General features: G+C 37.5%; 2 protein-coding genes across 6 annotated transcripts in view; one reads left to right on the top strand and one right to left on the bottom strand.

Annotated features, from left to right (window-relative positions):
• Positions 1-14,624, bottom strand: part of LOC129762268 (serine-rich adhesin for platelets) — a 481,936-nt gene that overhangs the window by 410,713 nt on the left and 56,599 nt on the right. The window lies entirely within an intron of this gene.
• Positions 2,992-3,659, top strand: LOC129762272 (calmodulin-beta-like). The gene has a single exon (XM_055760387.1). The coding sequence runs from the start codon at positions 3,077-3,079 to the stop codon at positions 3,524-3,526; it is 450 nt and encodes a 149-aa protein (XP_055616362.1). The 5' UTR covers positions 2,992-3,076; the 3' UTR covers positions 3,527-3,659.

Here is a 14,624-nt window from a genome sequence, read left to right as displayed (position 1 = left end):
GATAACGAATAAGTGCGCTGAAGACAGCAAATCGATTTGATGCAAGGTCGCACTTTTATTCACATTTTCGCACTTTTGAAAAAGTGTGAAACAGTCCAACTTGGTGCAAAATGTGCAATAATAAAGAAATAAAATAAAACATACTTAAGCAAATGATACAAAACAGCCATGACGTGTTTGCACTTCCCTTTGCCAGCTTTACAGGAACACGAAAACAACCATTTGGAGAAGGAGATTTTCGTACGAATTTTTATTGTATGGGGTTCCGAGCTTGGAGATGATGACTGGAGGCAGGACGAGAAAATACTGAAGCCTTCATCGTGAACTTCTTCAACACCAACTATTAAAAGATGTCCACTGATAATGCATGAAACAAGGTCACAGAAAAACACTTATAAGTTAAATTCAGCTTAAGCTACGGCAAAGTTTTTTTTCACTGCATAAGGAAAACTCATTTTCCAACCGTTTGGAAGATAAATTCTGCACACAATTATTAATTTTTATTAAAATTTAGTATCCTGAAAGTTTGTTTACTTTTTCATCAGTAAAGACAGTGTCCTTTGGATGCGGTAAGAAAACGTTTTCCCCTGCAGTAAATTTATGTGATTTAACTAAATTAGCATCCTAGAGGATAGTTCTTTCGATACATACTCACCATTACGAAAATTTCTGCAAAAAACGTTAAAAACGGTGCATTTAAAAATCACGTTCTTTTTGCAATTCTTTGTTGACATTCGCTTCACGCACGCAAGCTGTCAAATTCAGCTTCGTAGTCGCGAATTCACGCGAAGCTGAATCTGTTCATACGACACCTACATTAGAGCTCAGAACCGCAAAAATGATGTTTGTTTATTGACGAATTTACGTTGGATTTATTCCCAGATGACGCAGCGAGTAAAATGAGGATGTTTTGTTTTTTTGGTATGAAATTCGTTCAAATTTTCTAGAAAAAATCTGAACTTATCTTCAAATTTCCCGGTTTCATGTATTCTTTCCACGCTGAAAAAGTTAGAAAATCATCATTTTACAATGTGCTATGTATATTACGAGGAATGGCTTGTTATAAGTATTGTAACTTTAATTTTTTTCAACTAAGTAAACGATGCATAGGGTGTTTTGCGCTAAAAATACTGCAAATCCTTCTCATATCGGCCCCTACATAATCAATGATATCAGCCAATTTGATATGATATCGATTTCATCGCAATTATTCATGGTATCAATAACCGGTATGCTTTATCAAACTTAAAATTTTCGAAGATTATCTATGACTTTGGTCAAATCGCGTGTTGAATCATCATGAATATACAAACTCCAACTTTCTTACCATATACTGACGACATTCAATGGCTGAAATTAATCTAAATTGAAACAAAATGAATAATCGCCACCGAAACTTGCTTTTCAGAGCGTAAAATAAACATACACCCTCACTTTTGTGGTTCTGAGCTCTAATGTAGATGTCGCATGAGCTGATTCAGCTTTGCGTAAATTCGTCAATTCTACGCACTTAAAAGCAAGATTCGATCGTGATTATTTATTTTATTTCTGTTTAGATTCATTTTAGCATTTTTAGCGCAACACATGCTACTCATCGTTTACCTAGTTGAAAAAAATATGATCTTCAAAGTATACACACCACATCGTAAAATGGCGATTTTCTAACCATTTTAGCGTAGAAAGAATACGTGAAACCGGGAAATTTGAAGATAAATTCTGATTTTTATAAAAAAATTTGAGCGAATTTCATACCAAAAAAAAAAAACAAAACATCTCGCTGCGCCATCTGTTTGTAAATCCAACTCGTCAATTGTTTACGTTTGTGTTAATTCAGTGCAATTTACTGAATTAGAACGCATTACATCGAGAACTTTAATTGAACTACTAAAAGGAAAACAAGAGGATTTTTCTTCGAAAAATTTTGATCGTTCCACCTCTTAGTTTTGAGTTGCAGTGAAATGAGTGCACCCTCATTAGCACGCTTAAAGCAATTGTAAATTCGGAAATCGCAGAACTGTTCATTGATTGATCTTCTATTCTACCCTTTGAAATTATGTTTACTATAAAATGTCAGTACTTCTACCAAAACACGACATTATAATATCAGATTATTTTCAGACACAATTCTCGTGCAAGACTTTTCATCCATTTGCAAATAACATGTTTCTCCGTTACATGGAATAAATGTTTGATACAGAAAATATGATAGAATAAAGACATCCCTAAACCAGACAATTCCTTTCTCGAGATTTCCTCTTATTAACACATTCAGCGATCCATTTTTAATTATTTAGATAAAAGACGATGTAGGAGTGCGTTTTATCACATTAAAATCCATTTTCACTTTCGAACGAAGATCAATTTCGTTACCGCAAACATCAAATGGACTAACTACGCTTGTCAATAGTAGTGGTAGAACACATGCGAATTGAATTTTTAGAATTTTCCCATTTTCCTTCAGAGTTTTCCGAAAATTTTCAATCGTCATATTGTGTTGGAATATGTTTGGTTGAAATATGTGCATTATTTTCATGGGACCCCATCTCCTTTCCAAATTTGGTTCCGTTTGCTTGAATAGTTTTTGAATTATGCGGAAATGTTTCATTTGTATGGCGGCCCCCCTTAGAGAGGGAGGAGGGGTCTCAAACTGTCACGAAAACCTTCACCGGCCCCAAAAACCCCTACATACCATTTTCATGTCGATCGGCTCAGTATTTTCCGAGTCCATAAGAATCAGACAGACAGACATCACTCCATTTTTATATATATAGATAGGAAAGCTGATTTTTCTTCATACGTTCTTTTATATCTATCAATTATATTGGTTTCTCCGGAAAAACCACCATCATATTTTGCTTCATAAAAACAGATTATTCCGCTCAACTGCTTAGACGCGAATAGGAGTTTTACCTTATAGAATCTTCGCTGTTGAAAATAACTAGGCATGCCATGAACAAACTATCTATTTGACAAAACTGTAACTGTTATTTGGAAGGCTGCACATAAACTAAATTCTGTGTAAATTTTAGAAAAAATCCAAATTAAGAGTGAAATAACAAACAACACACCAGTGAAAATGTCTGCCTACTCCCTCTCAGAGCAACAAGAAAATCAGTTCAAACAAATGTTCGAAAAGTTTGATACGGATGGCAATGGTTCGATTACGACCTCAGAGCTGGGACTCATTACGCAAGCACTCGGGTTGAACCCATCCAAGGAGGAGATGGAGCAGATGATTCACGAGGTGGACTTGGATGGCAGCGGAACGATCGAACTGAACGAGTTTATGGTTCTGATGGCACGGATGTGCCGGGAGGAACCCTCCGAGGACGAGTTGCGGCAGGCGTTCAAGGTGTTTGACAAAAATGGCGATGGCTTTCTGACTGTGGACGAGCTGTCAGCAGTGATGCAAAACTTTGGGGAAGGGCTGTCCGATGACGAGTTTGCGAACCTGCTTCGGGAAGCAGACGTGGACGAAGATGGGAAGATCAATTACAACGAGTTTGCGGCCCTGTTGTTGAGGTGATTGCTGTAGGAGGTGTGGAATTACAGAGCGGATTGGGTCGAAAACCGTTGAGTGAAAATTATCGATTTAACTACGAGAATAAAAGAAATAAGCATATAATTGCTCTCTTTTCGTTTTCACAACTGGGTCAACAAGGTCAACTTAATGTGCAATAAAACAAAATTATATCTAAAAACTGCACAATTCCTCTACTCAAAGTCGATTAATTTTATTATCCACCGATTAACAAGCAGATAATAGTCGATATAAATTTACATGCTCAGACCAATGTCCTGGAAAACAGGCAATGAAGATGGTAGAGTTTTGAGCGACCTAACTATTTCTCAAATAGTGACGTCAGTCGTTGTGTTTATCTTTGATTGCCCACCGCATCCATGTGAAAATGCTATTTTCAGGAAGTAATTTATCAATTAAAAACGTACATTTTTTTAAGAGTTCCCGCTGAATATGAGGATAATGTGATAGTGTGCGTTGAATATTTGTGAAATCACGTCGAAAAAGACGGATAAAAGTGATATTCCCATGTGCCATTTTCACTCCCCCACGTTCATAGAAACAAACGAACTTTCATTATTTTAACGTTACGAAGTTGATGTTTTGAAGGCTTTCAGTGTCGGTGTATATGTTGTGAGAAAATAATCGACAATTAATCAATAATTCACCGAAAATGCTACTGATTTCAAGAACTAAACATACGATTGCTCTCTGGACCTATTCACCGCATAAATAATCGCGATAAGCCACGATACAATCGTCATCTGTTAAAAAAAACAAACAGTTGAATGATTTCATGAGAATTTTGGCTCAAATTATCATGCAACCGTGAGAAATTTCAACATTGTTTTGTTTCTTCCATATAAATTCCATTTTGAATGCAAAGAATTACGACACTTTTGCTTGCCAATACAGATATATAATTCGCCTACTACTCCACCTCTATATGTACCTCATTGTGCTCAGACCATCTTGCGCAATTGACCTCGACGAATGCTGATGGTCAGCCATCATTGGAATTTTTCCAAGTCGCATTTCTATAACGGTTAGCTCACAGATAATATTTTATGGCATTAAAACGAATATTTATTATTATTTAATTTTATTATTTGTTTTTTTTTTGCATGTATTTTTGGTTTTTTGAAAATGAAAGAGGAATTTGATTTTTGATTCACCCCCTTAAAGTCAGAAAGCACCTTTCTCACATGAAAAAAATAAATTTATGAAGATTATCTCAGGAGGTGATAGGCGATCATATTTGATGAAAAAAAAATCTCTTACGCATATGTTCGAATTTCAACAATGAAAGAGTTATAGAACTTTTTTTCTGTTTCGGACTCTGTTGCCTCAAACTGGCTCTACATTACAAAGTACGCTACAGAAGAAGATTATGATGCTTTCATTTGAAAGATGAAAAAAATTAGTACAGGATATAGTAGTGGAACAACTAAATTAGTGGATTTTAATAACATTTTGGAAGTGAAAAACTTAAAAGTTAATAATTTTTTATGTGTTATTATTAATTTTATCCTAAAAATTTATATTAAACTAGATTGTTTCTATCAATTAAATTGAAGTTCTTTAACCGCTCTACGATTTGTTACTTGACGCCCAACTTCTATCTTTCTTCATTTGGCTGTAATACCGATATAAACAATTCCTGGTGAAAATTCAAGCAAAACCTTCAAAAATCACGATTTTTACCCCACTCTTCAAGTAATAGCTACTTAAACTTCACCTTAACGTTGAAAGGTTACATTTATTCTTGAAATAAGCCATATTTAAAAAATAAAAAAATATTTCTTTCCAAACTGTATATAATCGAGTCCAAATTTGTATATAATCGAATCACATATAATCGAGTCTGGATATAATCGAGTCCGACCTGTATTGAAAATGAGCAGTTTTAGTTTTCTAATTCAGAGTCAGATTTAAATTCGTAATACAAATTTGGATCGTAAACACCAAATGTAAATTTAGTAATAAAGTGTGTTTCGTTTTACATTATATTACATTGCATACATGTACATTAGCCCATGAATTAAATATCTTTCACGAGACCGTTCGTCATATTTTGATTGATGTTTTGAGCTCAATTTTCTTCAAAACTTTTATCGCAATCAAATGACTGAAGATATGCTTTAACGATCTTCTTCTTTTTCTATTTGGCTTTAAGAAGGTTTAAACTATGCTTTTTAGCCAAAGGTGACGTTTTTAGGAAATAATGTGATCGTTATTAACTGCTTTCGCTACGAACAAAATTCGCTAATTTGTATAACAATAGAATTGAAAAACTTTAAGATTTGTTTTATATGCTTCTAGCTGACAAACGGCAAACTTCGTCCCGCCCAAAATTTATTTCTCGTTATCACATTCACGTTTTCTTTGTAAGCGAATTTTCATGGGTCCAATCGCAGAACTGTTCATTGATTGATCTTCTAATCTACCCTTTAAGATTACCTTTGCTCTTATCAACACATTCGGCGATCCATTTTTATTTATATAGATAGAAGAAGATGTAGCAGTGCGTTTGATCACATGAAAATACATTCCCACTTTCGTTAGCGCGAACATCAAATGGACTAACAACGCATGTCACTATGTAATTGTAGAACATATGCAAATTGAATTTTTCGAATTTTCCCACTTTCCTTCAGAGTTTTCCGAAAATGTTCAATTGTCATGTTTGGTTGAAATATGTGTATTATTTTTACAGGACCATTTCAGAAGAGGGAGGGGTATCATACCATCATAGAAACATTTCTCGTAGCCAAAAATCTTACATCCCAAATATGGCTCCATTCACTTTATTAGTTCCCGAGTTATGCAGAAATTTGCGTTTCATTCGAATGGAAGCCCCCCTTTAGAGAGGTGGGAGAAGTGCTGGAACACCTTAGAAACGTTTCTTGCCTCCTGAAATCCCCAGATGCTAAATTTGGTTCCATTTGCTTGATTAGTTCTTGAGTTTTGCAGAAATTTACGCTTCATTTGTATGACCTTGAAGAGGGGGGAGGAGTGTCTATTTATCATAGAAACGTTTCTTGCCCCCTAAAATCTTCACATGCTAAGTTAGGCTCTATTTGCTTGATTAGTTCTTGAGTTATGCAGAAATTTATGCTTCATTAGAGAGGGTGTGTTTATCCACCATAGAAACGTTTCGTGTCCCCTAAAAGTCTATCAGAATCAGAAAGACAGACATAAATACAATTATTACAATTACAATTATTACATATATAGATTAGGTCGACAGCGAAAATGGTCATGTCAAATTTCAAAAACCGACCATGTACATTTTGTTTATTGGTCCAAAAAAAAATGACCTGTGCAAAGTTTCAGCTCAATCGGACATGGTTTGGGGGTGCCTCAAAGTGCTAATTTTTTATTTTTTGATCCTCGAAAATCTTCCAAGGGGGAAGAAAGGAAATTTTGAAAAACGAAATTTTTTTCGATGCCAAATGACTTAAAAATGCATAAAACATTCAGATCTGGTGTTATCTCGAAAAAAAATTTGGTCTAAAATCGAATTTTTGGGACTTAGTCTGAATGTCCAAAAAAATCCAAACTTTGAGTGATTTGAGGCACCCCTAAATCATGTCTGATTGAGCTGAAATTTTGCAGAGGTAATTTTTTTGATCCAATAAACAAAATGTACATGGTCGGTTCTTTAAATTCGATAATTTTTTTCCATACCTTCACTGCCTCTTAGGCCCAAAAGGCCCAAAATTTTTTTTTCGAGATTACACCATATTTCGACGTTTCATGCGTTTTTAAGTCATTTGGCATCGAAAAAAAAATCGATTTTCCAAATTTCCTCTTCTCTTGGATGATATTCGAGAATGAAAAAATCAAAACTTGAGGGGTGCCCTTTGAGGCACCCCTAAATCATATCCGATTGAGCTGAAACTTGCACAGATTATTTTTTGGGTCAATAAACAAAATGTACATGATTGGTTTTTGAAATTAGATGATGGAATTTTTTTCCATAAATCCATTGCCACCCTAATATAGCTACATCAAAATTCCTCAATTGGTACACGCTTCAAATACATGAAAAATAGAAGCATCCCAATTTTCCCTGCTTTGTGCTTACTCATCCATGCCGTCAATAACGAGTGACTAATGTATCGGCGTAGTTCAATATTCATACACCACTGCGAATTAGGCTCGCGTAAATCGCTCACTCGAAATGCAAATGCACCTTACTTTTTGCAATTTAGGATCCACCCGTTTTCAAATTTTTGAGTATAAATAAGCCATTCGCAATCTCAAATCATACACATCAATATTCACGATTCGTCACCCAACCAACTTGCTAGTAAACCGCAACGGCGTCGAAACTCACCAAATAGCCTTTCTAAAGGCCAAGTTCAGCTTTCCAAATGGGTTTTCTTGAAGGCTAGAGACAAAAAATAACAAAAAAATTTGAAACGAAAAAAACGCACAGAGGTTTTGGCTGTTTCTACACGGGACCAGGAGCAAGAGTTTGTCCGACACCTGCTTGATCTTAAGAATCAAGATTCTCATGAGATATTCGTAGACGATGTGAAACACCCCCTCAATAAGAAAAAGATAGCTGCTGGCTGAGATTTCTAAACCGAAATCAGCAGCGAGAGCTGTAGAGTTCAATATGTGATCAGTAAACAGCTTTTTCTGTGGTCGAAATACATGAATGTAAAACAGAATAAATCTCTGAAGGCCTGAAAGAGATTGTATCACATTCTAGTTGATTGTGTGTTGCACATAGGGATGTGCTAGCTAGCCGAGTTCTGTAGTCTGAGTGTTAAATTATCGCCCAGTCTACTACCACTATGGGAATGAGAAAAGAAAGTAAAATTAGGCAGTATGTTCCTAGCTCTCCCCAAATCAAGTTGTGGTTCAAAAGGCCCGGGGCTCGGCTAGTTTGGTAAATTTAACTAAGTTTCTCTAACTGCGTTTACATGAATTTCTTTGATATTCTATCGAAATCCTAGCTCAACTCAAAAAATGATCAACAGATTCTGAAGAATGTTTTATGAAGAGTATGAGACCATGGGAGGTCTCGAGAATATATGGAAGACCTTATGGTGTCGCTTTTAGTCTGATGTCCTCTACAAATGAACTTATCTTGAGGACGAATGCCTAACATGATTTTATATATTTTTAACGTAATTCAGTGAAACTTAGAAAAGGTTTGTGTATGACAGTTGGAGCAATCTATTACAAAACTACGGTTTCATGTACAGCCGGAATTTTAGGAGTCTTACAAGTGTACATAACCACACCTCTCATACGTTCGAACATTAAAAAAAAAGTTATAGGAGGTTGTGTTCAATACACGACCGCATTGTTGACGTAAAACTTGTTGAGATTTCCACCTTGAATTATAGTTAACCACTATAATGAACACACAATCGTAAATTGGTTTTCAACTGATTATATTTTATTCTTTCTTTCTTTCTTTCTTTGTTTTTAAGAGGCTTTAAACTTTTGCAGTTCATCCTCTATATTTTATTCGTCTAAATTATCCTAAGTGGTCGAAAGACAACATGTTGTTGTAGTGATACATTACTAATCATATTAATAGTTTACAATTATTTAATCTGGCCGCTCTGCCAATATGATATAGAACTATGCAAATGTTCAAGTATAGAAATAATGAGCCAACTCATGTGCCACAGTTGATTTCTACTTCTACACACTTGTGTTCTCACAAGGAACGGTTGAAAATGGAATTGTTTACAAACACATCGTGATGGCCTCACAATATTTATTAGATATAGTGTTTCTTCGAAAGTGAGATGTGTTTTTCAACAAACTACGCTATAGTTTAATTCAAGTCGCTTGTTTATAACTGCGGATATTATTTTAAAACGCTACGAAAATTTTGAAATAACCATTACACCAGTTTGGTCGCCCTAAAATGTTTTTTACTGTAGAATTTGACGATAATCATTTGATGATTCATTCTTGTGCTCGCAGAACAATACATGCTCAGGATAAGCGCAGCTGTCATCTTTAGTGGAGAAAGTTTTGCTACTGGCAAGCGAAACCAAATCACATACAAAATTCAGAACGCCATTTACTTTCTTAGTGACTAAATAAACGAAATAAACTCTATCAAATGCAATCCTAGTTGAAAGCAGTTTTGTGACTGGCACGCGAGCCCAAATAAATTTATAACTTAATATAACTTATTGAATAACTTGGTATTCCCCAAATATTTTTTTGGTGCACAACCTTAACACCTGCTTCACCATAGCGTCAGTTCAATGCATTGATGACAGAAAACAAACAATGTTAACTGCTTGGAATCCCCATTGCCTTTAGAAAGGCATTCGATCCCTCGCCTTCCAGCTCTCCCAGCAACGATGTTCAGTCGATTTCTCCACGAAGAATGAAAGTTTTCCTCAGCGAGATCCACTGTTTATACTCTAGGTAAATATTCCCCTTCGTTCTTCTTCTTTTCCTTTATTCACGGAGATTTTACATCTACCGATTTCCCCTTCGTTGCTTGTCGATAAGTTGCTCGTTATTGACAGCTCTGTTCGGGAAAGTACCAAATGGACAGAACAAATGTATGGGGAAATGGAAATGCTTCCAATTTTCATCAATTTAAAACATATAAAGACTATGGGATTGTAATGTATAGCATATCAAACAAATCTTAGGGAGTTTTCGATTCGTTTGGTATGTAAATCGCTGAAATCTGTTCGCGTCAAAAATAGTTATTAACGTCAATATTATTTCATAAAAACGTGACCTGTTTTCTGATTTGGTACCCTTAATGAAAGACGTAGTTCTACGTCAAAAGTCTCATGTTATTCAGTAACAGTTCTATTACCCTGAAATTTTTGAAACAATCTCCCTTATTGGTTCATCAATTTTGCCAATTTCACCCCACTCCGCTACCCCGGGGAGCTCTCGCGCCAACCGAAGCGAAACCACCCAATCGAATAATTTAATCTAAAATTCCTCTACGGAAGCAGCGAGCCATCATCGCTGCGTGGGATACACATCAGAAAAAAAACAACAGCAAATAACAGGAGCATAAACAGCAAATAAAAGAATAGCTGTAAACCAACGAAGCGAAACAGCGTCGAGCAACGGAAAGCAATCGTATATTGGAAATATTTCTCTAATTTAGCCTCCTTCGCAGCAGAAGCAGCAGATGCCATCGTGTAGTGGATTCCATTGGTCCCCGGATGATGCGATCGTGGGCAGGAGAAAAGAATGGCAAACATTTGTTCCCCTCTCGCTAGCTCAGATCCCGATTCGGCGTTATATGACCGTTTGATTGGTTCGCCATTCCACCTCTGATGTCCTTTGTACTTTTGCTTTTGATTTTTGTTGTCGTTGCTTCACAAAGACAATTTTCTGTTTTTATCTCTAGAGATTAAAGCAACGAGCATTTTTGTGTTTTATTATTATCTTTTTTTTCCGATCACCTTGTTTATGTACCCGAGGATTTTAATGGTATCACTTAAGAACTCACTTTTGCTTTTATTTGCCTCAAGAGTTTATGTTCTATCTGGTAGTACTTTCGACGGATCGATTCGATGGATTGCGTGGGGCTGGCGGCGAAACGCCGAATTAGGTTAATTGAGCAATTTGCCGTTCGATGAGTAGCTGTTGTGATTCCAGCTCAACCGGTGTCAGCGTTCTGTCAAAAATATCACTCTCCGCGGATGAGGATGGGAAAAAAATACATCGCTTCGAGGATACTGCCAGAAGATAAACCCAAAAGAAACGCCGCATAATTGCGCTCCATTTAATGACAACCAATCAGTCACACGAGCTGGGAGTAAACGATGGCTAAGTCGCGACGCCCAGAAGCGAAACATTCTTCCGCATTACATACGGCGGCAATCGTCCCGCTGCACACCCCTGCGAGAACCGCTTGCGATGTGGAATGTAGCTCGAGACGCGAAGGATAGCTTCTGGCGGCGCGAGATCATGATGATGTTGATGAAGCTGCGATGCGGTTGACATCTTGGCTCGATGCGCTACCGCGTCTTACCCATGCGTGCGTTGTTCTGAATGTATGTGTTTGTGTGAGTGATGTGTCAAAGTCAGAGGGAAATTAATCTGCACATCGTCAAGCAATTAAACCACGCCGAGACACACAATGGCGGTGGCTCGGAGATGTTAGATTCATCGAAAAGATTCCTGCGCAGGCCGGCTAGTTAGGGAATGAAAACTGACCGTGTCTCTATCGCAAGAGAGTAGATTATAATGATGTTGATAGCACACTGTCTGTTGTTTTTCTCGAACGCGTCTCGCAGCCTCACCACCACTGCTGCATCTGAAAAACAAGTTACACTGTTCGAAAGTGACAGACAACATCCCATGCGGGGCGGCCTGCACTTTTCAAACGGGACCCGTGTGTGTGTGTGTATGTGCTATTTTAAACATAAACATTATTTTCATTATAATTTTAATTATAAAACCCATTACAGTGTCCGCTTTGGACACATCAGCGCGTTGTGAGCAACCGCAAGCGTATGCGAGGTTTGCGAAACAATGATTCACCGAAATAGCGAGTGGCGTCACGATACGGTCCAAAAAACGAATAACTTTGCACATGCTTAGTAGGTAGGTAGGGTAGGTAGGGTTTTTCAACAAGAGGTGCAAGATTTGCTTTTCAACGAGCATTGTTGGTTCCAAATCGACCGAATAGAGGCGCTGATCATTGACTTCGATTCACCAGATTATCATTCGTTGAGATCCTTACAAAATCTGCTCAAATGCGAGAACTTCGACTCTTTAGATAGCAATCCGAAGCACCCGACTCCGCCCAGATAGGTTTCTGAGCAGAGTTTCAAAGATTTCAGTAGAGATTCCATTCTTCGTTTTAAAGAAGCTTCAAACTTTTCAGTTCATTCGCCTCTAAGGAGCAGTGTACTGAACATGCTTTGCCCTATTTATACGGCATTTATGTGTGTAGTCCTATTTGTTTGGATTGATTCCAGAATATCAGTTGTGAACAATTCGGGACATAGAAGGTATCGTGTCGCCATCTACCGGATTTCATGGCTGTATGATACAGATGTAAATAAACCGAGTGCTTTTCAACTGCGGTTTTGAGTGCCATTTTTTGTTGAATTCTATTGCAGTTTATGAAAAACGAATAAGTGATAGTATAATGGTACTTAGTGAAACAGTTTTCACTGCAGGATTTTTTTTTTTTATTTCGTTGGTACACAATAAAGAATCGAGTAAATGAACTTTCTTTCAGATAAGTATCCCTGAAGGCAGTCACACATTTTTGAAGTTTGAATGGAAATTATATTTAGATGTTATTTACATGCTTTTATCACACAGTCCTGACCCTTATATTAGGCTGTCAAAAAAGTCCTGCGGTATTTTTTTTGAATTTTCATTTGTTCATAAAATTAGTTACAATCATCTGTTTTAAGTCAAATATACGCCGTTTTGTTCGATGACTTGTTCCCAACGTGATGCCAACTTCATAATACCCCTGTTATAGAAGCTCGCTTCCTTATTGGCAAAAACTCGGATAGCCAATTTTCACAAGCCTCTTTTGTGGCTAACTTCTGACTACCTAGCTCGTTCGCCATGGACAAAAATAGGTAGTAGTCACTTGGTGCAAGGTCCGGACTATACGGCGGATGCAAAAGAACCTCCCATCCGAGCTCCCGGAGCTTCTGGTGCGTCACCAAAGAAGTGTGTGGCCTGGCGTTGTCCTGATGGAAGACAATGCGGCCTCTGTTTATCAAAGATGGCCTCTTCTTCATGAGTGCTACCTTCAAGCGGTCCAGTTGTTGGCAGTACAGGTCCGAATTGAGCGTTTGGCCATAGGGAAGCAGCTCATAATAGATCATTCCTTGACAATCCCACCAAACACACAGCAGAACCTTCCTGGCCGTTAATGAGGGCTTGGCCACCGTCTGAGCCGCTTCAGCGGGCTTCGACCACGACCGTTTGCGCTTCACGTTGTCGTAAGTGACCCACTTTTCATAGCCAGTCACCATCCGCTTCAGAAACGGGTCGATTTTGTTGCGATTCAGCAGCGATTCACATGCGTTGATACGGTCAAAGATGTTTTTTTGCGTCAACGTGTGTGGCACCCATACATCGAGCTTCTTTGTGAATCCAAGCTTGAAGAAGCTGGAAGAATGGTTAATAACGGTTTGATGACTTATCCCCAGCTCTTGGCCGATGCTACGGCTGCTACTATGCCGGCCTTTCTCAGCTAATTCAGCGATTTTGTCGCAATTTTCGACGACAGGCCTTCCGGAGCGTGGCGCATCTTCGACGACCTCTACACCAGAACGAAAACGTTGAAACCATCGTTGTGCGGTGGAAATGGAAACTGTATCGGGTCCATAAACTGCACAAATTTTATTGGCAGCTTGAGATGCATTTTTGCCTTTGTCATAGTAGTACTGTAAAATATGTCGGATTTTCTCTTTATTTTGCTCCATATTTGCGACACTATAACTCACGAACGACTTAACCAAACAAAACACTGTCAAGGACTAAAATACCTTTCCAACGCGCAAAAATACCTTTCCAACAAGCTATAGTATGACTCGATACAATGAATACAACTAGAACTACGCGCTTACAACGACACCTCGCGGAAATACCGCAGGACTTTTTTGACAGCCTAATATAATGATTACTGGAAAAAAAAATTCCGAAATATTTTCTTCAAAACGTATGGAAAATGGACCTGAAACATTACACGAATGCCCTTATTATTAGGAGTTTCATTATGTTAGAGATACTTAAAGATATGAGCATAACACTGAAACTAACTGTCGCTCGATTTATATAAGGTACACCGGGGCAAATTGAAATTCGGGGTAAGTTAAAACGGAAATCATAATCTTTACACATGATGGTGGATTGATGTGATAAAAATATATATAGTAAACCTTATCTTTCAACCAACCTTATGGAACCAGAATTATTACCAGAATATTGGAATGCTTTAACACAATCCGCGCCTTTGTTTACTTTTCCTTGTTCCGTGGAATCAGAACAAATTTTTTTGCGCGCTGACTCAATCAGCCCGAAAACACTGTTTTTTTCAAAAATATTGTCAAAATTGCACATCAGGTAATCAAATAGGGATAATCAAGTGTAGTGGTTTTGAAAA

The sequence above is a fragment of the Toxorhynchites rutilus genome, chromosome 1 (assembly GCF_029784135.1).
Source record: "Toxorhynchites rutilus septentrionalis strain SRP chromosome 1, ASM2978413v1, whole genome shotgun sequence".
NCBI lineage: Eukaryota > Metazoa > Arthropoda > Insecta > Diptera > Culicidae > Toxorhynchites > Toxorhynchites rutilus.
Note: the sequence above shows the minus strand (reverse complement) of the source record. Positions and strands in the feature narration are given on the sequence as shown.